The following is a 26,586-nucleotide window of genomic DNA, read 5'->3' on the forward strand; positions in this document are numbered from 1 at the left end:
CAGACGTGAAACCCAAGGGAGTCCTGATGGCTGGAGTTTCATGTGTGGCCAAGCGAAGAAGTTGGACAGAAGAGGGACTTGCTGACCAGGCTTTATGGGTGGCTTCTCCTGCCTTCACCCCCTAGCCCGCATTTGCCCAGTGCTGTTTTCTTTCTTTTCTGTCCTCCTAGAGATGGAGAAAGCCTCTTGGAGTCTGGGAAGACCAGCTATAGCACTCTTGGGGGGTGTCCATTTTGTTTTTCAAGCCCAGTTCCTTCCCAATTTGCTGTCTTTCAGAGAATGTCCTTATCCCCAACAGCAGCCCCTACAAAAGCCATTTTGTGTGGTGGTCAGAGCAGGGCTGGCTGCCTGGCCTGCTCCTGCTCCCCGCTTACTAGCAGACATGTCGAATGGGTGTGGTCAAGCATCATGGGGTGGAGGTAGGTCGTGATGAGAACTAAATATAACGTCGGTATAGCCCTCAACACGGCTCCCAGTACTTATTAATAATTACTTTCAATCAGGAGGGTGCTGTCTTTACCTGGAATGGCCTTGTAAAGTGCTCACGCCCTTGGCCTTCTGTGCTCTTCCCTGAATCTCTCCTAAGGAAAGGATCACTATGTGTGCAGGTCGCATCTGGAGTTGCTCACTACGGCAACAATTGGAAACAACCTAACTGCCCTCTGATGGTCAATGATTCAGTAAATCATGATGCATCCAACAATGGAGGATTCTGTGGGCATTAAATGAGGAAGGAGATGTAGTTAGCTGAAATGAGAAGCTGTTTGTAATATATCGTTTTGTGAAATAGCAATTACAAAATACATGTCTAGTGTGACGGTGTATTTGTAAATATGTGATTGAGTATACATGCAGAAATTCCAGATAGTCTAATAATGTGAAGGAAACATAATGTAAATGAGCAAAACAGGACTTGAAAACAAAAGAGATAGGGAGCGCCCTTCTCCTTGCTGGATGGAATGCTGCCCCATCCATGAGTCGCTTAACAAAGCCAACTGGATCTTCCAATGCACTTGGTTAAATTTCGTTTTTTAACACATGGGCTGTAGAATATAGCTTAATTCTACACCTCTACCTTTGGAAGATTTATCTTCATAAGAGTGGTTTTAAAAATATGTGTGGAGAAAGAAAAACCCCACTTCATGTGGTAGATAGTGTATAAATTGGAAGACACAAGCAGATGTATTGTTTTCTTTCCCATGGACCACGGCTTGTGGTCACCTCCCAGTGCCCTGCTGCTACTTGCAGTCGGCGTAGATCTTCCTTCTAACCATGCCAGTCAAGACAGAACTGCTCCAAGGAAGTTCTTGGGACTATTTTTCTACCTCAGCCTGCCCCCTTGTGTTCCTCTGCAGGCAATTTTGGATCAATAGTAATAACCACGTGAAGAACGTATAGTTTTCGTATCTACCTGGATTATGATATTTTTTCATGAAAAATCAGTTTATTGCATATGATAGTTTCCCTCCACTTTTTGCTTATTTTCTTCTGAGGATGATTGCAATGTTTACTTAAAACTATAGCTGGGAAGATGACCCAGCTTTAGCTTAAATACTGGATTAGGACTATTTTCATCCTGAATGACAGCAGCAAGGACAAGCAGTAGTTGTTTGAGATTTTGTAAATTGTGACACAGTTTCTTCATGTATAAAGTGAATCATTAGGACAAAATCCTCTCAAAAGGTAAAATGGTCATAATTCTTTACAAAGAAGGAGAAGGAATGAAGAGGAAACAACTTGAAGGGAGAAAATAAAATAGGAAATTATAATGATGTTTCCCACCATTTCTTTAAACAATCTGATCCTTTTGGTTTCTGTGAAACCAACTGTTTCGCTTTTTTCTCTTGCTCCCTTGACCTTGTCTCTCTGGTCTCTTTGAAGAACTCACTCTCCCTGTCTATTCTAATCTTGGTGTTTCCCAGGATTCTGACTTCAGTCTTCTCTCTCAACGTATTCTCTTGATTTTCTGTTTAGATAAAAACAAAACACTTTTTAAATTATGATTACCAAGTAGACATTATTCTCCTTCATTTGGGCGCAGAGGTGAAGAATCCCTCACGATTCATTGCTGAATCATCCATTTTCTCTGTTTTTCACAGCTGGTTAGGATGAAGCTGAGAAGATCTCTTTGAAGGCTTTTGAGCTGGCTCCCACCACAGGACTCTGTTCTGTGCATTATGGTCGGTGGTTGATAGTTTTCCCATGTCCCCCACATTTACTATTAATGTGGATGTGAGACTTAGGTTTTGCTGGGAAAGAACGTTTTGAGAGAACATTGACTTTGTTCTTGCAGAGGTGGCCTCATGCTATAGTCTTACCTGCTTGTTGAACGCAGTCGTATTAATGAGGGCTCTACATTCTATTTTCCTTTAGTAATTTTCGTAGGACTTCTGTGGGGAAGACAGTTTCACAGTTGTTTCTTTCAAGTTCAGTGTGGAGTTTAAATAAGATCTCCTCAGAAAAGCATCCCATTCTTGCCTGATGCATACTACATAATCAAAACATTACCCCCCTTTTCATTCTAAACAATAATGTATTGCTCATTTCATGTATAATTTTAAAGTTTTAGAGGTTTACATTTTGGCCTCAAAATCTTGCTTTCTGTAAGAAATGAATGTATACCAGCCTGTAAATGCCTGAGATGGGGATCAAGGGTGAAGTGCGAAGGGTGTAAAGCGTATGTCTCTCCTCCAACTTAGACGTGGGCTTGGGCAGTCCAGAGAGACCTCAGGGGACAACTCTGCACACTCCATCCGCTCCGCCAGCAGTCAGTCACATGTTAGGTATATAGCTGGTTTGGTGTTGAGTAAAGTGTGCTTATTTCTATCAGATTTGCTATTGGAATGGCTTTCAATGAACCAAAAAGCATTTACTTTTGCTGATCCTTTGGAAACAAATGTGTTTTTTTGACAACTATTGTCATTGATATCTTAGTTATTATCAAATAATAAACTTACAGGTGGACGGAAACTCAATCTAAATTAAGCTAATGTGCTTGTATAATGTTTAATTTCTTCATTTTCCGTCTAGTAAAAATAAATCAGTGACAGGCTACAGGTGTGAAAAAATAGAAATAATAAAATGGAGGATGCACTTAATGAACTACAGATCCACTTGTTTATTTACATTGTGTTTATTTACACCATTCATATCATTACCAGGGTTGTGATGTTTTATCTTCCAGGGTAACACAGCCTGTGATTTCACGTAGCTTATTGTGTAACCTTTCCTGATTTTGTTTCACGATGCAATGTTATTGCCATGTTAAGATAGTAGTCAACTAATTTAAGCTTGCTGCAGAATTTATTTTTGTAGGTTTTCTTAAATGAAGTATTTTAAATTAGTATTTTCTCATGCATGCTGTTTTGAGTACACCTACTGAACATTGAAGTAGTTCCATGATTATTTTTCCTGAGCTCTAAACGACCTCTTCTCGTTGCATTTTATGAAGTAGAACCTTTTTTCTTATCTTGCTGCCTGCATTTTCTTCACTTCAAACTAATTCTGCTTCCTGCATCTTCTAATCCTGTTTCCCATAATTTTATTGTATGATTTTGATTTTTTACAATCAATACCTTTAAACTTCATCATTGTTTCATTTGAATTGCAATTATAAAAGAATCACTATTGTGTTAATTTTAAGAGTTAGCCCTGTGTTTTTCTAGCTTGTTTGTCTTTACCCATTTCTATCTTTTTACTTATTATTATTTTTATATTACAGTATATACCTAAAAATTTGTTTTCCACTGGTGGTCGTAGGGGATATATTTTTCTCATGAGAAAGTCTTAGATTTCGTTTTAACAGAAAGTACAACAAATTCTGTATTGTGTATGTTATTTGGAAAACAATAATAACACATGTTCTGTAAGTCTATGTGTAATAACCAATTCTTCTTAGTACTCCTGGATTATTTTAAGTTTTTGGCATACATACATTGTTGGAAATATATTTCTTTTCTTTTTTTTTAGGTATGCTTTTTTTCTCCTGTGAGGAAGATTGGCCCTTGGCTAACATCTGTTCCCAATCCTCCTCTTTTTTTTTTTTCCTCCCCAAAGCCCCAGGGCATAGTTGTAAATCCTTGATGTAAGTCCTTCTAGTTCTTCTATGTGGGACACTGCCACAGCATGGCTTGATGAGAGGCATGTAGGTCCATGCCCAGGAGCTGAACCGGTGAACCCCAGGCTGCCAAAGCGGAGTGTGCAAACTTAGCCACTACACCAGTGGGCTGGCCCCTAAATACATTTATTTTCTAAGGGAAGAGTGACTGCATAATTCAAGATAATTTTATGAAATAGTTTCATTATTTTTCCCCACTCTGGAGTGGGAGATGGAAAGGACTCAAGATGAGGCATCAAAAAGGAGTAATTAAGAAAAAATAATCAACAAATGGACAGGAAGCCCATAACTGACTGCTTGATATTTCTCTCATTGTGCTCAGCTTATAAAAAAGTTCATTTAAAGAAATATTAGCGATTTTAATTGGGGGAATCTACTGTAAATGACGAATTTTAGGACTGGAAAGTTCTTTTCAAATGCTCTAATATAATCCTCTGTTGTACGAATAAGTAGACTGAAGCCTAGAGAAATGAGATTGACTTACCCAAGTTGGTTGACAGTAACTAAATTTTGGGTCCCTTGATAACTGTCATCGGTTTTTCTTTGATAATATACGTTCCATTTCTTTTCACAGCATTGGGAGATACGCAAATAGATATGAAGGTAGATACATAGGTAGTGTTGATGAACAGAAGTTTGACTAAGTGGGTTTGAATAAAGTTGACTTTATTCAATAATTCATGAATCAGGCAGCATCCCATCTAGTAGGTGGGAGGGGTCTCTGAGGAGCTACACAAAATAAAAGGTATTTATAGGCAGAAATTTTGTGGGACATGAAAGTTATTAAAAAGAAAAAAAGATTGTTTTAGGAAGAGTCATCTATTTCTGGGTGAAGAGCAGCAGGGCTTATCAATCAGATTAGCTCAGTGGTGTTGATCAGGAATTCCCATTTACAGTCATGTTCCTGGAGGGCTTGAAATGGCAATTCAGTCTTGGTTTGCTGTCCTGGGAGCAAGTGACTCCACCTTTGGCCTATAGCTTTTTTTTTAATTGGGTTGATATTAAAAGTATTTATTATTATTATTTTACTTTATTGCAGTAACATTGGATTATAACATTACATAACTTTCAGGTGCACATCATAATATATTTCGAATTCTGTGTAGATTACATCATGTTCACCACCCAAAGACTAATTACAATCCATCACCACACATGTGCCTAATCACCGCTTTTGCCCTCTTCCCCCGCCTCCTTCCCCTCTGGTAACCACCAATCCAATCTCTGTTTCTATGTGTTTGTTTGTCATTGTTTGTGTCTTGTACTTATGAGTGAGATCATATGGTATTTGACTTTCTCCCTCTGACTTATTTCACTTAGTATAGTACCCTCAAGGTCCACCCATGTCACAAATGGCCGGATTTTCATCGTTCCTTATGGCTGAGTAGTATTCCGTTGTGTATATATACCACATCTTCTTGATCCATTCATCCCTTGATGGGCACCTAGGTTGCTTCCAAGTCTGGCTATTGTGAATTATGCTGCAATGAATGTAGGGGTGCATGTATCTTTATGCTTTTCTGTTTTCAAGTTCTTTGGATAAATGCCCAGCAGTGGAATAGCTGGGTCATATGGTAGACCTATTCGTAATTTTCTGAGGAAACTCCATACTGTTTTCCATAATGGCTGCACCAGTTTGCACTCCCACCACCAGCGTACAAGGGTTCCCTTCTCTCTACACCCTCTCCAACACTTGTTGTCTCCTGTCTTGTTAATTATAGCCATTCTGACCAGAGTGAGGTGATACCTCATTGTAGTCTTGATTTGTATTTCCCTGATAGCTAATGATGTTGAGCATCTTTTCATATGCTGTTGGCCATCCATATATCTTCTTTGGAGAAATCTCTGTTCAGATCTTTTGCCCATTTTTTAATTGAGTTGTTGGTTTTTTAGTTCTTTGAGACATATGAGTTCTTTGTATATTTTGGATATTAACCCCTTATCTGACATATGGTTTGCAAATATGTTCTCTCAATTGTTAAGTTGTCTTTTTGTTTTGTTGATGGTTTCCTTTGCTGTGCAGAAGCTTTTTAGTTTGATGTAGTCCCATTTGTTTATTTTTTCTGCTGTTTCCTTTGCCCCATCAGACAAGGTATTTGAAAAAATGCTGCTAAGACCCATGTCAAAGAGCATACTGCCTATGTTTTCTTCTAGAACTTTCATGGTTTCAGGTCTTACATTCAAGTCTTTAATCCATTTTGAGTTAATTTTTGTGCGTGGTGTAAGATAATGGTCTACTTTCATTCTTTTGCATGTGGCTGTCTAATTTTCCCAACACCACTTATTGAAGAGACTCTCCTTTCTCCGTTGTATGCTCTTGGCTCCCTTGTCGAAAATTAGCTGTCCATAGATGTATGGGTTTATTTCTGGGCTCTCGAGTCTGTTCCATTGATCTGTGTGTCTGTTTTTGTGCCAGTACCATGCTGTTTTTGTTATTATATGTTTGTAGTATATTTTGAAATCAGAGCGTGTGATAGCTCCAGTTTTATTCTTGTTCCTCAGGATTCGTTTGGCTATTCGGGGTCTTTTGTTGTTCCATATAAATTTTAGGATTCTTTGTTCTTTTTCTGTGAAAAATGTTGCTGGAACTTTGATAGGGATTGCATTGAATCTATACATTGCTTTAGGAAGTACGGTCATTTCAACTATGTTAATTCTTCCAATCCGAGAGCACACAATATCTTTCCCTTTCTTTGTGTCTTCTTCAATTTCTTTCAACAATGTTTTATAGTTTTCAGTGTACAGATCTTTCACCTCTTCAGTTAAGTTTATTCCTAGGTATTTTATTCTTTTTGTTGCAATTGTAAATGGGATTGTATTCTTCACTTCTCCTTCTGCTACTTCATTGTTAGTGTGTAGAAACACAACTGATTTTTGGATGTTGATTTTGTATCCTGTGAATTGACTGTATTCATTTATTATTTCTAAAAGTTTTTTAGTGGATTCTTTGAGGTTTTCTGTATATAAAATATGTTGTCTACAAATAGTGACAGTTTCACTTCTTCTTTTCCTATTTGGATCCCTTTTATTTCTTTTTCTTGCCTGATTGCTCTGGGCAGGACTTCCAATTCTATGTTAAATAAGAGTGGTGACAGTGGGCATCCTTGTCTGGTTCCTGTTCTTAGAGGGATAGCTTTCAGGTTTTCCCCATTGAGTATGATGTTGACTGTGGGTTTGTCATATATGGCCTTTATTGTGTTGAGGTATATTCCTTCTATATCCATTTTATTTAGAGTTTTTATCATAAATGGATGCTGTATCTTGTCAAATGCTTTCTCTGCATCTATTGAGATGATCATGTGGTTTTCATTCTTCATTTTGTTAATGTGGTGTATCACATTGATTGATTTGTGGATGTTGAACCATCCTTGCACCCCTGGAATAAAACTCATTTAATCATGATGTGTGATTTTTAAAATGTATTATTGCATTCAGTTTGCTAGTATTTTGTTGAGGATTTTTGCATCGATGTTCATCAGTGATATTGGCCTGTAATTTTCTTTTTTTGTGTTCTCCTTGTCTGGTTTTGGTATCAGGGTAATGTTGGCCTCATAGAATGAGTTAGGAAGCCTCCCCTCCTCTTCAATTTTTGGAAGAGTTTGAGAAGGATAGATATTAAGTCTTCTTTGAATGTTTTGTAGAATTCACCAGTGAAGCCATCTGGTCCTGGACTTTTATTTTTTGGGAGGTTTTTGATTACTCTTTTGATCTCCTTACTGGTGATTGGTCTATCAAATTCTCTACTTCTTGCTTCAGTTTTGGAAGGTTATATGATTCTAAGAATTTATCCATTTCTTCTAGATTATTCAATTTGTTGGTGTATAGCTTTCCATAGATTCTCTTATAATCTTTTGTATTTCTGAGGTATCCATTGTAATTTCTCCTCTTTCATTTCTGATTTTATGTATTTGAGCCTTCTCTCTTTTATTCTTGGTGAGTCTAGCTAAAGGTTTGTCAGTTTTGTTTAGTTTTTCAAAGAACTAGCTCTTGGTTTCATTAATCTTTTATATTGTTTTTTTAGTCTCTATTTTTAAAATTTCTGCTCTGATTTGTATTATTTCCTTTCTTCTACTGATTTGGGGCTTTGTTTGTTCTTCTTTTTCCAGTTCATTTAGTTTCATTGTTAGATTGTTTATTTGGGATTTTTCTTGTTTGTCGAGGTAGGCCTGAATTGCTAGAAACTTCCCTCTGAGAACCAGTTTTGCTATATCGCATAGATTTGGGCATGTCGTATTTTCATTTTCATTTGTCTCTAGGTATTTTTTTATTTCTCCTTTGATTTCTTCATTGACCCAGTTGTTGTTCTGTAGCATTTTGTTTAATCTCCACATTTTTGTGGCTTTTCTGATTTTATTCCTATAGTTGATTTCTAGTTTCATACGTTTGTGGTCAGAAAAGATGCTTGGCATTATTTTGATCTTCTTAAATTTATTGAGACTTGCTTTGTGTCCTAATATGTGAGCAGTCCTGGAGAATGTTCCATGTGCATTTGAAAAGAATGTGTATTCTGTGGGTTTTGGATGGAATGTTCTGTATATATCTACTAAGTCCATCTGGTCTAATGTGTCATTTAAGGCCAATGTTTCCTCATTGATCTTCTGTTTGGATAATCTATCCTTTGGTGTCAGTGGAGTGTGGAAGTCCCCTACTATTATTGTGTTACTGTTTATTTCTCCTTTTATGTCTGTTAATAATTGCTTTATGTATTTAGGTGCTCCTGTGTTGGGTACATAGATATATTTCTTCTTGGATTGTTCCCTTTATCATTATGTAGTGCCCTTCTTTGTTTCTTGTTACAGTTTTTGTTTTAAAGTCTATTTTGTCTGATATAAGTATTGCTACCCACCACTTTCTTTTCTTTGCCATTTACATGGAGTATCTTTTTCCATCCTTTCACTTTCAGTTTGTGAGTGTCTTTAGGTCTGAAGTGTGTCTCTTATCTGCAGCATATATATAGGAAGTTACCTTGCAAGATATCTTTTTCTCCTCAAGACCTAAGCCACCCACCTCTTGTGGCCACTCACAATTGGCATCAGAGCTCCACATGCTTGAGCAGGACAAGTACAAAGCCTGATCTTGGAAGATATAACTGCTGTACCAAAAGAATGGCAAGATTTTGCTAAATCACATTGCAGTAAATTGGGGGATATGTGCAAGAGTGGATTCTAAGGTGTGAGACCAAGGAGGACAGAATACAATACAACTCTGTATTGAGTTGAATTTATTGATACAGGTGCATTTACCTGAGATTCTGGGTTTAATGTGTTGGTTTGTGCAGCTGGAAGTGACTCTACATTTTACTTAGCTGTTTAAGTGAAACTGAGACTCAGTGATGACCTACAGTTAGTCATGTCGAGAGGCCAGTACCTCCCAAGTGTGTTGTGAAGGGAGGAATCAAAAGGCTTAGGGGAGATGTTGGAATAGATTTATTATGGACAATCTGCACACCCACCCACCCACTACTTTCCGCACGGAGGCCCAGAGCACATTCCCTTCCCTATGACATTAGGAAATTTGTCTGTGACAGAGCACAAGTATCTTTGAAGAGGTCTCTGGTTTGCCACATATGACGATGAGAGTTGCCATCATTGAGATGGACTCCCCAAGTCCACTGGGGATGATGGGATCCCAGAACAGCAGAGGCTAAGTGGCAGCATGTAACCACCAAACACATAGTAGGGCACAGGTACCATGATGGGCAGTAGGGTGAAGTGCACATGACAATGTTTTGACCCACAGGGACCTTTGGCATTAGCTAGTTGTCAACAACATTCCTAGGAATGAAATAGCATCCTACTAAAATGTTACTGGCTCTGTACAGTGGGACAAACTCCAGGTCTGGTGTCCAAAAGCTGATTTGAATCCCCACAGTGGAGAGCCAAGGTCTCTTATCCAGTTTTCAGACCTAGTCTAGAAGAGGAGCCCGGGTACCCTTGAAGAAGGACTCTGTACAAATTCTTTAATCCTCCTGTAAGGCTCCCTAGAGGGACCTCCAGCCATTGACTAGAGTGGTCCACTGTAGCCCACAGTCAGAGGGGCTTACAGCAATCATGGCTCACATTCAAATCACAGTGAACCCCCTGGTTATTTCCTCAGGCCCCGAATACAACAGACACATTTGGCAATGGCAGAACCCCGGTGTCCATTCTGTGACCCATGGAGTAAGGAGCAGAGCCAAGTGGGAGACCCTGGAACTTCCTTTCCTATCAGGAGAGTTAAACAGCTGCCATCAGTTTCCTCATAAATAATTGAAAGAGAAGTCACCTTGCCAAAGGCAGGATTCATTTTCTTAGAAGACAGCGTGTCCTAGTCTCACGTGAGGAAAGCATTTGCCTCCTTTCAACATGCCTTTGGCCATTCTCCTTTCAAAGTAATAAAGTGTCTTTATTGTGCTAAGGAGCATTTGTTCCCTTCCAGGGCCAGTGTCCACGTGAAAATATAGTAGTTTTCTCTTATCTCAAATGTCTCCTCTGTTGGGGAGAGATGGTTCTCTGTTCATCTTGCTACATCACATCCCTAATTGGTGGATTCATTGATTCATTCCTCATTCAGAAGCTCCCAGAGGGCCTATGACTGCATGTCAGGCTGTGCAGGGGGTGGGGGTGGGGGTGGGACACAGATGAGTAAGCCAGGCATGGTGAGCTCAATACAGCGGCCTCAGTGAGACAGGTAAGGAGAAATTTCAGTTCCGTAAACTCTGCTATAGAAAAGTGCTGGGGGAAAACTGTCAAGGAGGCTTTCTGGAAAAGGTATGCCCTAAACTGAATCTTGGAGAGCCCGTAGGTGATCTCTGGAAGGAAGGCAAAGAGAGGGAACTGTGTATCCGAAGGCATGAAGACCAGAGAGAACATGGCACAGTCAGGAGCGAGCAGAAAGCACAGCCCAGTTGCAGTGCTGCGTGCAGATGTGGAAGGATGCGAGGAGAGGCCCAAGAGGTCAGTGAGGGCTAGACCACTGGCCTGGCCCAGCCAGCTGAAAAGCTTGGAAATGTGGAATCCAGACTTGGCCCTGGGAGCTCAGGCCTGTATTGCTGTCTGACAGGCTGACACTGTAACGGTGGAGGGGAAGGGGACAGCACAGACCCACTGGGGATCCAGAGGACACGTCTTTGAGGAAAGTCCTTCTAGGTTCTTAGTTTGTCCCTCCAGCATCCTTTCCCAGGGCATCCACCAAAATGCAAGGTTTGCGTTGTGGCCACCTGTGCACATTGCCACCTTGTGAACAATGTAGGGATTACAGATCTAGCAATGACATTGTCCTCATGCGTTAGTTCAATATATATTTCCTAGTAATTCAAATGAGCCAAAGTGCTGGGGTAAGGCGCTCTGGGTCGGGAGGAGAGAATGGAAATGCATGCAGATAGTCACCAAATGCTCAGAGCTGTGAGTCTGCCTGAAGCACTGGGGTCAGTGAGAGAGATCAGGGAAGGTTTCACAGAGGTGACACCTGAGCTGGGTCAGGTGGGGAGAAAGGGTCTTTTGAGACCACCCATGACATCCTCACTTTCTAGAGGGGTGACTGTAGCACAGGATAGGACGGGACTTGCTCAAAGTCACAGAGCCCTTCAGGGAAGAGCTGGGGTGAGGACTAGGTGTCTGGGTGTCCTAGCTAGGGATTCCTTTTTCTCTGCATGGTTGGCCTTCAGTTTAAATGGGTTCCCCTCCTGGCGCTCTGGAAATGGCCTTTGCAGAGTCTGATCTGCTGCTCCTCTTGGTGCCTGAGCAGCCGCATCCCAGCAATTTGTCCCAGCTTGCCTTCTGGTGCAGTACTCTCTTCCCTCACTCTGCATTCCATCTGTGATCATTTGAAAAGCACCGGAACCCGCCCCAAGGAGGATATCATGCTTAAGCCAGGATCGTGGCCAACCTGGGAAGAGGGCACAAGCTGTGTCCCTAGAGCGTCATCCTCAGGGACTAGCCTCCTTCTTGGTGCACAGGTACTTTGTGAATATTTGTGACATGAATGGATGGGTGAGGGCAGGAGAGGTGGATGGCACATGACAGTCAGTCCAGATCTCCTGTGGACTTAGCTCTTGGAAAGAGGTCTCCAGTAAAGTGCTATAGGGCTCTGTTCTAGTCAGTATTTTTTTAAATTGAGTTCATAATAGTTTACATCAATGTGAAATTTCAGTTGTACATTATTTCTTGACTGTTACCACATAAGTGCTCCCCTTCACCCCCTGTGATCACCCCCCACCTCCCTTCCCCTGGTAACCACTGGACTGTTCTCTTTGTCCATGTGTTTGTTCGTATTCCACATATGAGTGAAATCATCTGGTGTTTGTCTTTTCTCAGTCTGGTTTATTTCACTTAGGATAATTCCCTCCAGGTCCATCCATGTTGTTGCAAATGGGATGATTTTTGTCTTTTTTATGGCTGAGTAGTATTCCATTGTGTATATATATATATATATATATATATATATACCACATCTTCTTTATGCAATCATTGGTCAATGGGCACTTGGGTTGCTTCCATGTCTTGGCTATTGTGAATAGTGCTGCAATGAACATAGGGGTGCATATATTACTTTGGATTGTTGATTTCAAATTGTTTGGGTAGATACCCGGTAGTGCGATAGCTGGGTCATATGGCAGTTCTATTTTAGTTTTTTGAGGAATGTCCATACTGTTTTCCATAGTAGCTGCACCATTTTGCATTCCCACCAGCAGTGTATAAGACATTACTGAAAGAATTAGATAATGATGTAAAGAGATGGAAAGAGATTCCATGCACATGGATTGGAAGAATAAACATAGTTAAAATGTCCATACTACCCATACTCCCTTTTCTCCATACCCTCTCCAACATTTGTTATTTTTAGTCTTAGTGATTATAGCCATTTTAACAGGTGTAAGTTGGTATCCTTGATTTGCATTTCCCTGATGATTAGTGATGTTGAACATCTTTTCATGTGTTTATTGGCCATCTGTATATATTCTTTGGAAAAATGTCTGTTCATATTCTCTGCCCATTTTTTTGATTGGGTTGTTTGTTTTTTTTGTTGTTCAGTTGTGTGAGTTCCTTATACATTATGAAGATTAACCCCTTGTCAGATATATGATTTGCAAATATTTTCTCCCAATTCTTGGGTTGTCTCTTTGTTTTGATCCTACTTTCTTTTGTCTTGCGGAAGCTCTTTAGTCTGATGAAGTCCTACTTGTTTATTTTTTCTTTTGTTTTCCTTGACTGATAAGACATGGTATTCAAAAAGATCCTTTTAAGTTCAGTGTCAAAGAGTTTACTACCTGTATTATCTTCCAGGAGTTTTATGGTTTCAGGACTTATCTTCAAGTCTTTGATCCATTTTGAGTTAATTTTTGTGTATGGCACGAGATAACGGTCTACTTTCATTCTTTTGCATGTGGCTGTCCAGTTTTCCCAACACCATTTATTGAAGAGACTATCTTTTCTCCTTTGTATGTTCTTGGCACCTCTGTCAAAGATTAACTGTCTGTAGATGTGTGGTTTTATTTCCGGGCTTCTGATTTTGTTCCATTGATCTGTGTGCCTGTTTTTGTACCAGTACCATACTGTTTTGATCACTATGGCTTTGTAGTACATTTTGAAGTCAGGGATTGTGATGCCTCCAGCTTTGTTCTTTTTTCTCAGTATTTCTTTTGCAATTTGGGCTCTTTGGTTGCCCCATATGAATTTTAGGATTCTTTGTTCTATTTCCGTGAAGAATCATTGGGATTCTGATTGGGATTGCATTGAATCTGTAGATTGCTTTGGGTAGTATGGACATTTTAACTATGTTTAGTCTTTCAATCCATGTGCATGGAATCTCTTTACATCATTGTCTATTTCTTTCAGTAATGTCTTATACTTTTCATTGTATACGTCCCTCATCTCCTTGGTTAAATTTATTCCTAGGTACTTTATTCTTTTAGTTCTGATTGTAAATGAAATTGTATTCTTGAGTTCTCTTTCTGTAAGTTCGTTATTAGAGTATAGAAATGCAACTGATTTCTGTAGGTTCATTTTGTACCCCGTAACTTTACTGTAGTTGTTAATTATTTCTAATAGTTTTCCAATGGATTCTTTAGGGTTTTCTATATATAAGATCATGTCATCTGCAAGCAGCAAGAGTTTCACTTCTTCACTCCCTATTTGGATTCATTTTATTCCTTTCTGTTGCCTAATTGCTCTGGCCAAAACCCCTAGTACGATGTTGAGTAAGAGTGGTGATAGTGGGCATCCTTTTCTTGTTCCTGTTCTTAGGGGAATGGCATTCAGTTTTTGCCCTTTGAGTATGATGTTGGCTGTGGGTTTGTTATATATGGCCTTTATTATGTTGAGGTAATTTCCTTCTATCACCAATTTAAGGATTTTTATCATAAATGGCTGTTGGATCTTGTCAAATGCTTTCTCTGAATCTATTGAGATGATCATGTGGTTTTTATTCCTCAGTTTGTTGATGTGGTGTATCACATTGATTGATTTGTGGATGTTAAACCATCCCTGTGTCCCTGGTATAAATCCCACTTGATCATGATGAATGATCCTTTTGATGTATTTCTGTATTTGGGTTGCCAATATTTTGTTGAGGATTTTTGCTTCTATGTTCGTCAGCAATATTGGCCTGTAGTTTTCCTTTTTTGTGTTGTCCTTATCAGGCTTTGGTATCAGAGTGATGTTGGCCTCGTAAAATGTGTTAGTAAGTGTTCCATCTTCCCTAATTTTTTGGAATAGCTTGAGAAGGATAGGTATTAAATCCTCTCTGAAGGTTTGGTAGAATTCCCCAGGAAAGCTGTCTGGTCCTGGGCTTTTATTCTTTGGGATGCTTTTGATTACTGTTTCAATCTCTTTCCTTGTGATTGGTATATTCAGATTATCTGTTTATTCTTGATTAGCTTTGGGAGGTAGTAAGAGTCTAAGAATTTACCCATTTCCTCTAGATTGTCCATTTTGTTGGCATATAGTTTTTCATAGTATTCTCTTATAATCCGTTGTATTTCTGTGGTATTTGTTGATATTTCTCCTCTTTCATGTCTAATTTTATTTATCTGAGCTTTCTCTCTTTTTTTCTTTGTAAGTCTGGCTAGGGGTTTGTCAATTTTATTTATCTTCTCAAAGAACCAGCTCTTTGTTTGATCCTTTCCACTGCCTTTTTTGTTTCAATAGCATTTATTTCTGCTCTGATTTTTTACTATTTCTCTCTTTATGCTGACTTGGGGCTTTGTTTGTTCTTTTTCTAATTCAGTTAGGTGTTATTTTAGGTTGCTTATGTGGATTTTTTCTTGTTTGATAAGGTGAGCCTGTATTGCAATGAATTTCCCTCTTAATATGGTTTTTGCTGCATCCTGTATGAGTTGGTATGATATGTTATCATTTTCATTTGTCTCCAGATATTTTTTTATTTCTCCTTTGATTTCTTCAACGATCCATTGCTTGTTCAATAGCGTGTTGTTTAGTCTCCATATCTTTGTCCCTTTCTCAGCTTTTTTCTTGTAATTAATTTCTAGCTTTATAGCATTGTGATCAGGTATGGTCTATCCTTGAGAATGCTCCGTGCGCACTTGAGAAGAATGTGTATTCTGCTGTTTTTGGATGGAGTGTTCTGTATATGTCTATTAAGTCCAACTGGTTTACCTTTTCATTTAATTCTACTGTTTCCTTGTTGATTTTCTGTCTGGATGATCTATCCATTGATGTGAGTGGAGTGTTGAGGTCCCCTACTATTATTGTGTCATTATTAATATCTTCTTCTAGGTTTGTTAATAGTTGCTTTATGAAATTTGGTCCTCCTCTGTTGGGTGCATAGATATTTATAAGTGTTATTTCTTTTTGATGGAATGTCCCTGTGATCATTATATACTGCCCCTCTTTGTCTCTCTTTACCTGTCTTATCTTGAAGTCTCTTTTGTCTGATATAAGTATTGCGACACCTGCTTTCTTTTGTTTGCCATTAGCTTGGAGTATCATCTTCCACCCCTTCACTCGGAGCCTGTATTTGTCATTGGAGCTGAGATGTGTTTCCTGGAGGCAGCATCCTGTTGCATCTTGTTCTTTAATGCATCTTGCCACTCTGTGTCTTTTGATTGAAGTATGTAGTTTTTTATATTGTGTTTCTTTGTTTCATCCTTATTATTTGTGACTCTGTTCTGATTTTTTGTTTAGTGGTTATCATGAGATTTGTATTCAGAATCTCATGTATAAGTTAGTCCATTTTCTGTCTTATTTCCTAAGTCTAAACTGATTCAGTCCCTTTCCTCTTCCCCTCCTAAGTTGTTTTTCTCACATCTTATTCCATCTTGTGTTGTGAGTTTGTGGTTAAAAGGTCAAGACTATCTTTGTTTTTGGTGTTTTCCTGCCCTTTATATTTATTTAATGCCATACTTGAGTATTTGCTATCGTATTCTGATTCTGTCTACCTATTTATCTCCCTACTCCATGCTTTGTAACTCCTTTTTTTTTTCAGGTATGAAGGCCTTCTTGAGGATTTCTTGATTGTCTCATGGCTACAAACTCCCTTAGCTTTTGTTTGTCTGGGAAAGTTTTTATTTCTCCATCACATCTGAAGGATATTTTTGCTGGATAGAGTATTCTTGGCTGAAAACATTTGTCTTTAAAAGATTTGAATATGTCATTCCATTCTCTCCTAGCCTGTAAGGTTTCTGCAGAGAAATCCACTGAAAGCCTGATAGGGGTTCCTTTATAGGTTATTTTCTTCTGCCTTGCTGCCCTGAGTATTCTTTCTTTGTCATTCATTATTGCCAGTTCTACTACTATATGCCTTGCAGTAGGTCTTTTTACATTGACATATCCAGGAGATCTGGAATCCTCTTCCACACAGATTTGCCTCTCTTTCCCCAGGTTTGGGAAGTTCTCCGCTATTATTTCTTTGAACACGCTTTCTGCTCCATTCTACTTCTCTTCTCCTTCTTGAATACCTATAATTCTTATGTTGCATTTCCTCATTGAGTCGGATATTTCTTGGAGACTTTCTTCATTTCTTTTTAGTATTAGTTATCTCTCCTCCTCTGTCTGAAGCATTTCAACATGTCTATCTTTGATTATACTGATATGCTCCTCTATGATATCCACTTGAGTGTTCATGGAATCTGTATTTTGTTTTATTTCTTCCATTGTGTATTTCATCTCTAATATTTCTGATTGATTCTTCTTTATAGTTTCAATCTCTTTTTTGAAGTACTTCTAGAACTTGTTGAATTGTTTGTTTACTTTCTCTTTTACCCCATTGAGTTTTTTGATGATAGCTATTTTGAATTCAAGATTATATTTCTGTGTCCTCAGGGCTGATTTCTGGGTACTTGTCATTTTCTCTCTGGTCTGGAGATCTAATATAATGTTTGATATTGCTAGAGGGCATGGCTCTTGTTTTCTAGCATCCTGGTATTATTTGGTTGCAGTTACCTCCTATCGCCACTGGGTGGGGGTTGAGAGCTGTGTATTCTGAGCCCTCTGCGTCAGCCCAGATCCCAGGCGCTAGAGCTGCGCTGAGCGGGTGGGTGGAGGGGCACTTTCTCCTCTGTGCTCTTGAGGTTTTCTCACTCTGCTCTCGCTATCTGCTCTCCTGGGGTGTTGGCTTGATGAGGTCACCCCCTGCACAAGCTCTCATCCTGGTAGAGGGCTTCCCTCTAGGCTGCCTGAGCCCTCTGGGATCCTTGATGTTCCTGCGAGTGAACATCCCCTCCCTCGTTCCTTCTCTCATGGAACCTCTCGTGGTCCCAGATCTCAGTCTTTAGGGGAAGAAGCCAAGTTTTCTCTTACCCCATTCTGCCTCCTCCAAGGGCGGCTCCAGCCTCTCCACCTTCTGTTGTATGGCTGCGTGGATCTGTCTGACGTTATCTGTGTTGTGTGTAGATGTCCTCTGTTGGAGTATGAATTTTTTTTGTTGTATGGTGGAGAGGACAGATTACTGGGAAAGCTCACTCTGCCATGATGCTGATGTCACTCTATATGCAGTATTTTTATCAATAACCTGGATGCCCCAAATCTTCAGACAGGAATTACTGGACATTGGATTGAAGAAGCAATATTCAAAAAGGTTTGCATAGATTCAAATGGTAGAGAGAAATCAAATGTTGAAATGTTCCACAGATACATGTCAAGTTCTCCATTTAGATTCAACACTAAAATGAGGAAGCATGAGAGAGGGGAAGTGAAATCTATCAAAGAGTGTGGCCTCCAGGTTCCGAGAGGCTGTGTCTGGAGCATGGTAGCCACTTAGAAATGGGTCCTTACTACTGTGGATGAAATTTCCCAGAAGTTAAGCATTTTAGAACAAATGTCTTAGCTTTTCTTCCACTTTAAGGTGGCTGCCCTCCCAGTCCTCCCCAGGGCAGTCAGGAGAAATTCAATAATGGCTCTTCCTGAGTGGTGTGAAGAGAGCAGTTGTAGAATTGTGAGGGAGACCACTGTGATAATCCAAGAATTAAAAATATCCCTTTGAAGCCTGGGCAACGGAGCCAGGAAGCACCTGGCAGATGGGCACTCCTGGAAGAGATTGCATCTCCTTGTGCCTGGAAGAAGAGATTTGCAGTCCTTTTCTTGGCACAATGTGGCATGGATGCACCAAGAACTGCTTATTCCAAGGAAAGTGAGGGCCTGGTTTAGAAAAAACATGTTTACAGTATTTCTTTGTTTTTAGGCATACAGGAAGAGACTTATGTTGTACCCCATCTTCATATTTCTCTGTCTTTTTCATTCCTCTTTCATTATTTTCACTTTTGAGAACAAGCATTTGTGGGGCCTCCTTGTCTCCCATATGATGTGCTGAATCAGATCTAGTCATGGCTTCCAAGCCCCTGTGATCCAGCAGGGAGCTAAGGCTCGGACACAGTTAACTGTGGCATGACTGTGTACTTCACATCCCAGTCAGCACATGCTGGACAGCAGGTGCCCAACAATAGCTAACATTCATTGAGTGCTTACTGTATGTCAGGCGGCCTCCTAAGCATTGTATGCATATCAGGTAATTTCAACCTCACATGTCCATGAAGTCGGTGTCACTTATCTCAGGTAAAACTGAGGATCAGAGAGGTTAACAATGTAACTTGCCCAAAATTACTCAACTAGTAAATGGTGGAATTGGCCCCAAAGTCCACACTCTGAACCACTGCCCCAGACTACCTCTCCATCATTGTTCATTCTTGAATGAACAAATAAAGAAGACCTACATATGTACCATAAAAGAGATGTAGACCAAGCCAAGAGAAATAAGACTATACCATGACAATCAGAAGACACTTTATACCAGATGTTATGCTTGAGGTAGGACTTAATGACCAAAAACAAGGGAGATGAGCAGAAGTAGGAGGAGGTGTTGTAGGGAGGAGGAAAGGGATCCAAGTGGACAAGCACAAATGGCCTGAATCTGTCAGTTATGGTACCTGTTCGCTGCCTCCATGACCCCCTCCTGCTCCACCACAGCTCATTACATCAAGGGTATAATGGGCTGAACTGTGTCCCATCAAAATCCATATGTTGAAGCCCCACCCCCAGTACCTTAGAATGTGACTGTATTTGGAGGCCGGGCCTTTAAAGAGGTAATTCAGTTAAAATGAGGCCTCTAGGGTGGGCCCTAATCAAATCTGACTGGTGTTCTTCTAGGAAGAGGTGATTAGGACACAGAGAGAGACACCAGGGATGCACGTGCACAAAGGAAAGGCCACATGTGGACACAGCGAGAAGGCAGCCCTCTGCAAACCAAGGAGAGAGGCTTTAGGAGAATCAAATCTGCTGACACCTTGATCTTGGACTTTCAGCTTCCAGAATTGTGAGGAAATAAATGTCTGCTGTTTAAGACCCCCAGTGTGTGGTATTTTGTTATGGAAGTCCAAGAAAACAAGGGGTGTGTGATTGAGCCAAAAACACAAAGGCATAGACTGGCCTGTGACCTACCTGGGGTAAAAGATAAACTGGGACAGATCTTTTCTCTTAGCAATTAGAGCTGGAGGAAACCCTGGGAAGGGGCCAGTGATCAATGGATATAGAAGTTGAAAGGATACCATGAACTAGAGTCAGGACAGTGGTGAGTTGAAGCCACAAGAGAGCAGAAACCATACGGAAACAAAGGGGCTGAGCCACAGAGAGAACAGCTTAAAGAAAAAGTGCCCAGAGGGAGAGAGACGAGAAAGAGAGACCCCTTGGCCACAAGAGGGAGGAGGCATTCCCAAGAGCAGCTCCAGTTTCCAACACTTTCCCAGGTTGGGTCCCAGCCCTTGCAGAGCAGTGATAGGAAACCCTGTTAACTTAGGCAATTTGAGTGGATCTCTGTTTCTTGTTCCCTAAAGATCCAGAGTAGCATGAAAGGCTATGTTTAGGGATGAATAAGCAACTTTAAAATACCTATAGATGTGTGCAGGAAGCCAGTGGGGGATTAGGCTGGAAGAAAGGGTTGAAGCAATCTCTTGGGAGGCTTGTCAGGAGTGCGGACCATGGGAGGATGCTTGGCAAGGGCATGACAAGTCTGAGGTGAGCTTTGGGGAGATGTGTGTATGCACTGAGCATGGAGACTGGAGGCTGCAGGCTGTTAGAGAGCTCTTGGGATAGTCCAGGCAGGAGGTGAAGAGGGCTGGATCTGTGGCTATAGCAGCGTGAATGGAGAAGGTGTATTGATTAAGGACTAGCTGCTGTAACAAACTCCAAAGTATATAATGGCTCTAACATAGTAGAAGTTTGTTTCTTATTCATGTAAAGCCTCAAACAGCTATTCCTAGTCTGAAGGGTTGATCAGGGACCCAGGCTCCTTCCATGTTGTGGCTCCACCTTTCTAAACACCAACCCATGCAGGCAGAAGGGAACAGAGGAAGTGAAGAAGACATAACCACGTCCTGAGCCCTCAGGCACAAAGGTGAAGGGATGGATTTAGACTCCAAGGGACATTCTGGTAACTGGGAAATCTTATCACATTCTCCATCACATGGGCAGTGTTCAGTTTTGAACTTGTTTCCTGCCTCTTCTCCCTGCAAATGGGCGACCTTGTTTCCAAGGGGAATCTTGAAGTCAGTGGTCCTAGTTTCCTAGTTTATTGCCTTGAGGCAGAGTCCTAGTTTATTGCCTGTAACGCTTTTTACAGCCACTCAAAGAGGCCTCAGCTGCCGGGCAAAGCTCAGACAGCTCAGGGGGCCAGTGCCCACAGCAGGGGCCAAAAAGAGACAGCAAGAGCCTGGGAGAGAGGAAATCGAAAGGAAGTGCCTGTATCTGCAGCATGAGAAGGGGAGGAAGAACAGAAGAATAGCCAGCAGTGTTCTAAAACGAGGAAGAAGTCCACCCACTTGCTTTCGTATCTCTGGTAAATATTTGACTGAATGTTTGCCTTTTCTCTAAGTTTTTTGGTGCTGTGAAGAGAACTGGGCAGAATACCAGAATATCAGAAGCAGTCATAACCAAGACGCCAGAGAAGCCCGAAGAACAATCCAGAGAAGCAGATTGCTCACTGGGGCTGAGGCGGTGCTTTTCCACTGAGATGCTTTCCACAAACGGAAGGTGAGTTATAAGAATCAGGTTTAAGACAAGACGAGCTGGACAACCACGGCTTCCTGGCAGCTGTCCTCTCTGAGGTTGGTGATTAAAGAAACTGGGAGAAAGGCATGGTTTAGCTAATTAGTAGGCAGGCATGCACTGAGGAAGGAGCCACAGATGGGTTCCTGGGTCAGTGAACAGATTTCCATTCATCTTCAGTTTGGAGCCACAGAGTGGAGTGGGAAGAGCCCAGATGTGGTGTTAGAGGACCTGGGTTTGACACCTGGCTCTGTAATTTCTGACAAATCTTAAAGCCTTAGTTTCCTCATTTACAAATCAAGTATAATAACCCCTGTCCTACCTAACCCACAAGTTTGTGAAGATCAGATGAAGCAAGAATGTGAAAGGACTTTGAGATGCTGCCCAGATGTCAGAAAGTAAGAATTCTCACTCAGCAGTCAGCCCCGTGGCCGAGTTGTTAAGTCCACGCGCTCCACTTCAGCAGCCCAGGGTTTTGCTAGTTCGGATCCTGGATGCAGACATGGCACCGCTCATCAAGGCTGTGCTGAGGCGGTGTCCCACATAGAGGAACTAGAAGGACGCACAACTATGTACTGGGGGGCTTTGGGGAGAAGAAGAAAAAAAAGATTGGCAACAGTTGTTAGCTCAGGTGCCAATCTTTAAAAAAAAAGCGTTCTCACTCTAAATGTTTAAGATCTAAGAACTGAAAAGTCTACTAAAAAATATACAACAAATAGAACCATCACTTTCTGGTGTCCTAGTGTATCTGTTTAGCTTGTCAGGGATGCTACAGAGGATTAAAGAGAGAAAAGGACTTAGGGGAACACAGATGGGTGTAATGAGAGTCACTTGGAAAAGGAGCTCCCTGGAGTCCCAGGCTCGGGGCAAGAGGGAGAAAGCCTGAGAGCAGTGGATGGAAAAGGACACGTGACAGGAAATAGACCAGAGGGTGGCTTGAAGGACAGGTGGACAGAGAGGGGAGCCAGCTGGGTGGGTGGGGGAACATGAGAGAGTGGGTCTCTTTCTCCCCTCTCTCCAGCTGGGCTCCTTGGGCTGGGAGGGAACTGTTAAGAGGGAGCAGGGAGTGATGTGGACTTTTAGGAAGGTCCCTCTGGTCGCAGGGTGGAGAGCGGATTGGGGAGGTAATGCTGGAAGTAGGAGACCTGGTGGGCCTCAACTTCCTGAGGGAGGTTCCCGTGGGATTTAACAGACATTCCCTGAGCCTCTCTGTGCCAGGCACTAAGCTAGACTTGGGGATCAGAGATGAGTCAGTCACAGCCCGGAAGGTCAGGGACTTCCAGGAGCTGGGAGGAGCCATGTGAGCCAACAGCTGGGGCTGGGAGGATGGTGACAGACAGGAGAGCCTGGCTCCCAGCCTCACCTCCTCCTGGGAAAGTTACAAAACCTCTCCTGGCTTCAGTTCCTCATTTTGAAAAGGAGATAATACAATCCACATCACAAGATTCTTATAAAGATTAAATTAGATAATATAAAATAGCAGAGTGCCTAGGACATAGTGACCCACAGTAAAGTAACATCAATTGGTGAAAGCTTTTATTACTGTAGAGCAATAATGTCAGGACCAAGGGAAGCCAAATGATTGTGGGAGCACTGAGACACCTCCCGCCCTGGCAGGTGATCCACATGGGGTGTTGGAGAAAGGAGTGGGGAATACAGACAATCCGTGTTCCAGACGTACCTGTGATATAGCACTCCTCAGATCGGCCCTCATAGCTGTTTATTTTCAAGTTTTTATTTATTTATTTTTTAAAGATTTTATTTTTCCTTTTTCTCCCCAAAGCTCCCCAGTACATAGTTGTATATATTTTAGTTGTGAGTCTTTCTAGTTGTGTTATGTGAGATGCCACCTCAGCATGGCCTGATGAGCAGTGCCATGTCCGTGCTCAGGACTTGAACCAGTGAAACCCTGGGCTGCCAAAACGGAGCGCACGAACTTTACCACTCGGCCACAGGGCCGGCCCCTCAACTTTTTACATTAATGAACGACTTGTAACTTTTACCTGATCACAGAGCAAACCTTGCGTGTTTTCACTTTTTGCTGATTTCATGGACATCCTCCCTTCAGAATGGTGTTTCGTTGCTTTGGGACAATGTTCTGTCTTTTCCCTGATTACAAAAGCAGCCCATTCATTCATTCGTTCACCACATGTGTATTGCTGTCTCCCTTGTGTCAAGCATTGTTCTAAGCACTGGGGATAGACACACAGTTGTGGAGCAGTATGTCTCTATGTACTGCACTTGGAAAATCTAGAAACATCATAAAGAAAAAGGTAGTAGAATGATCTCTAATCCCACCACCCAGAGAACCACTATTCACAACTTGGGATCGTATTGTTTTATATTCCCCGCCGCCCCCCCCCCCCCCCCCCCCCCCCCACTTAACAGTAGATCATAAACACGTTTCCAAGCCACCATCTTTGGAGAATGAACTTCTCCATTTAGGGGTGCTGTTTTGCTGCTGGCCTGTAGATACTGTTCACCATCCAACAGATCAGCCGCACCAGCCTGGACCCAGAGGGAAGCAGTATGAGTCTCAGAGACCAAGAAATGGGTCTCAGTGGCCTTCTAACTTGGGGTGACTCTGTGCACACTTCATCTGTTCCTGCAGTGGCTGCTGGCACGGAAGTGTAGCCCAGGGGTCCCAGACTCCATAGGATGGGCCCCTTATTTAGAAAGCTACACTATCAACCCTCCTTGAGTTCACCTGCTGGGAGCTGTTGCCAGACTAACTCTCGGCTCAGCCCCTCCAAGCAGGAGACAGGCCCAGCTGCGAGTCTGTGTAGGCAAGGTCACCCATCCAAAGGAGTCTGATGGGTCTGTGTATACTGACTTGAGAAATTTCTTTCTTTATTAAATGAATTTTCTTTCTTTTACTGATAAAATGAAGAAATCAAGTTTAGTCTGATCCCATTTTTGCTTAAAACAATATAGGTTATAAACATAATTATGGAAGGAGAAAGGACTACTTTATACATTTTTACATATTTTGAATGTTCTACAATAGCAGATATTACATGTAAATGTTATACATACCTATGAGGAACAGAGAGAGAGAGAGATGCCTTTGCACTCTAGTACATATCTTCAGGCACCTCTCCAATTATTTTCTTAGCATGTGTATGTGTGTGTATATATACATACACATATATATTTCTTATTAAAGATTGGCACCTGAGCTAACATCTGTTGCCAGTCCTTTTTCTTTCTTCTTCTTCTTCTCCCCAAAGCCCCTCAGTACATAGTTGTATATTTTAGTCGTAGGTCCTTCTGGCTCTGCTGTGTGGGACGCCACCTCAGCATGGCCTGACAAGCAGTGCTAGGTCCACACGCAGGATCCGAACTGGTGAAACCCTGGGCTGCCTAAGGGGAGCACGTGAACTTAACCACTTGGCCACAGGGCTGGCCCCAGCATATATATATTTTTAAGAGTTTAAAAAATTTTGATTCAGTTTTAATCAGCATGCTTGGTTCATTTCAGCTCCTTGACCACCACACCCGGGGCAGGGACTACCTCAGTTTCTCTGCCTTCTCTTTGTCTGTGATGAGAAAGTTATAACGGTCTCTGCTACATTAAACTTGAAACTTCAATTTTATTTTTCTTGGTCTTGACAGAGTTGGCATCCTTCGCCTGGCAATGAGCAGAAAGTCCTTGATTTCCTTAATTTTTTGAGGCATGGCTAGGAGGCACAGGAGAGCAGGAGGCCGGCACCTGGCCATGGATTATCCCCTCCTTAGCTTATATTTTTTAGAAGTAGAACTCCTAGAAATGGAATTGCTGCATTTTAAAGCTTCTTGGTATATATTGCTAAATTAACCCTGAGAATGGTTATACCAGTTTACACTCTGATCACCAGTCAATGAATACTAACCTGTGTTAACCTTCAATAATGCTTGGTAGTATTTTCAATTGTTCCCAGTAAGACAGCATTTCATCTAAATTTCTACTTCTATTACTAGTTGAAGTTTTTAGAATTTGTTGAATATTTGTATTTCTTCTTTGTTGGTGGCTTAGTATTCTTTGGACATATTTGTTCTTGTGGTGTTTCTCTTTTAATCTTTATTTCATTTTTTCTCCTGGTCATTTTTTGGAGTTATTGAGTTTTCTTTCTTTCATATACATTTTTTTTGTGGCTCACATGAGATATATATATATATATAATTTTTATTGAAGTCATAATAGTTTATAACATTGTGAAATTTCAGTTGTACATTATTGTCAGTCACCATATAAACGTGCCCCTTCACTCCTTATGCCCACCCCACACACCCCTTCCCCTCTGGTAACCACTAATTATGTTCTCTTTGTCCGTGTTTTAGTTCATCTTCCACATATGAGTGAAATCATATGGTATTTGTCTTTCTCTGTCTGGCTTGTTTCACTTAACATAATAGGTCCATCATGTTGTTGCAAATGGGACAATTTTGTCTTTATTTATTGCTGAGTAGTATTCCATTGTGTATATATATATACCACATCTTCATTATCCAATCATCAGTCCATGGGCACTTGGGTTGCTTCCACATCTTGGCTATTGTGTATAAGGCTGCAATCAACATAGGGGTGCATAAGTCTCTTTGTATTGTTGATTTCATGTTCTTTGGATAAATACCCAGTAGTGGGATAGCTGGGTCATATGATATTTCTATTTTTAATTTTTTGAGAAGTCTCCATACTGTTTCCCATAGTAGCTGCACCAGTTTGCATTTGCACCAGCAGTGTATGATGCTTCCCTTTTTACACATCTTCTCCAACATTTATTTTTTGTCTTGGTGATTATAGCCATTCTAATGAGCATAAGGTGATATCTCATTGTAGTTTTGATTTGCATTTCCCTGATGATTAGTGATGTTCAACATCTTCTCATGTGCCTATTTGCCACCTATATATCTTCTTTGGAAAAATATCTGTTCATATTGTCTACCCGTTTTTTGATCAGGTTGTTCTTTTTTTGTTGTTCAGTTGTGTGAGTTCTTTATGTATTATGGAGATTAACC

General features: G+C 41.0%; 1 protein-coding gene across 1 annotated transcript in view; it reads left to right on the forward strand.

The window, feature by feature from the left end:
* LOC100630401 (stimulated by retinoic acid gene 6 protein-like) overlaps positions 1 to 26,586 on the forward strand; it is a 67,509-nt gene that overhangs the window by 1,230 nt on the left and 39,693 nt on the right. Inside the window, exon 2 of the mRNA XM_014735917.3 lies at positions 21,416 to 21,573. Coding sequence (XP_014591403.1) covers positions 21,554 to 21,573 — 20 coding nt within the window. The 5' untranslated portion in view covers positions 21,416 to 21,553. The remainder of the gene's footprint in view (positions 1 to 21,415; positions 21,574 to 26,586) is intronic.

This window comes from Equus caballus, chromosome 25, assembly GCF_041296265.1.
Source record: "Equus caballus isolate H_3958 breed thoroughbred chromosome 25, TB-T2T, whole genome shotgun sequence".
NCBI classification, from domain to species: Eukaryota; Metazoa; Chordata; class Mammalia; order Perissodactyla; family Equidae; genus Equus; species Equus caballus.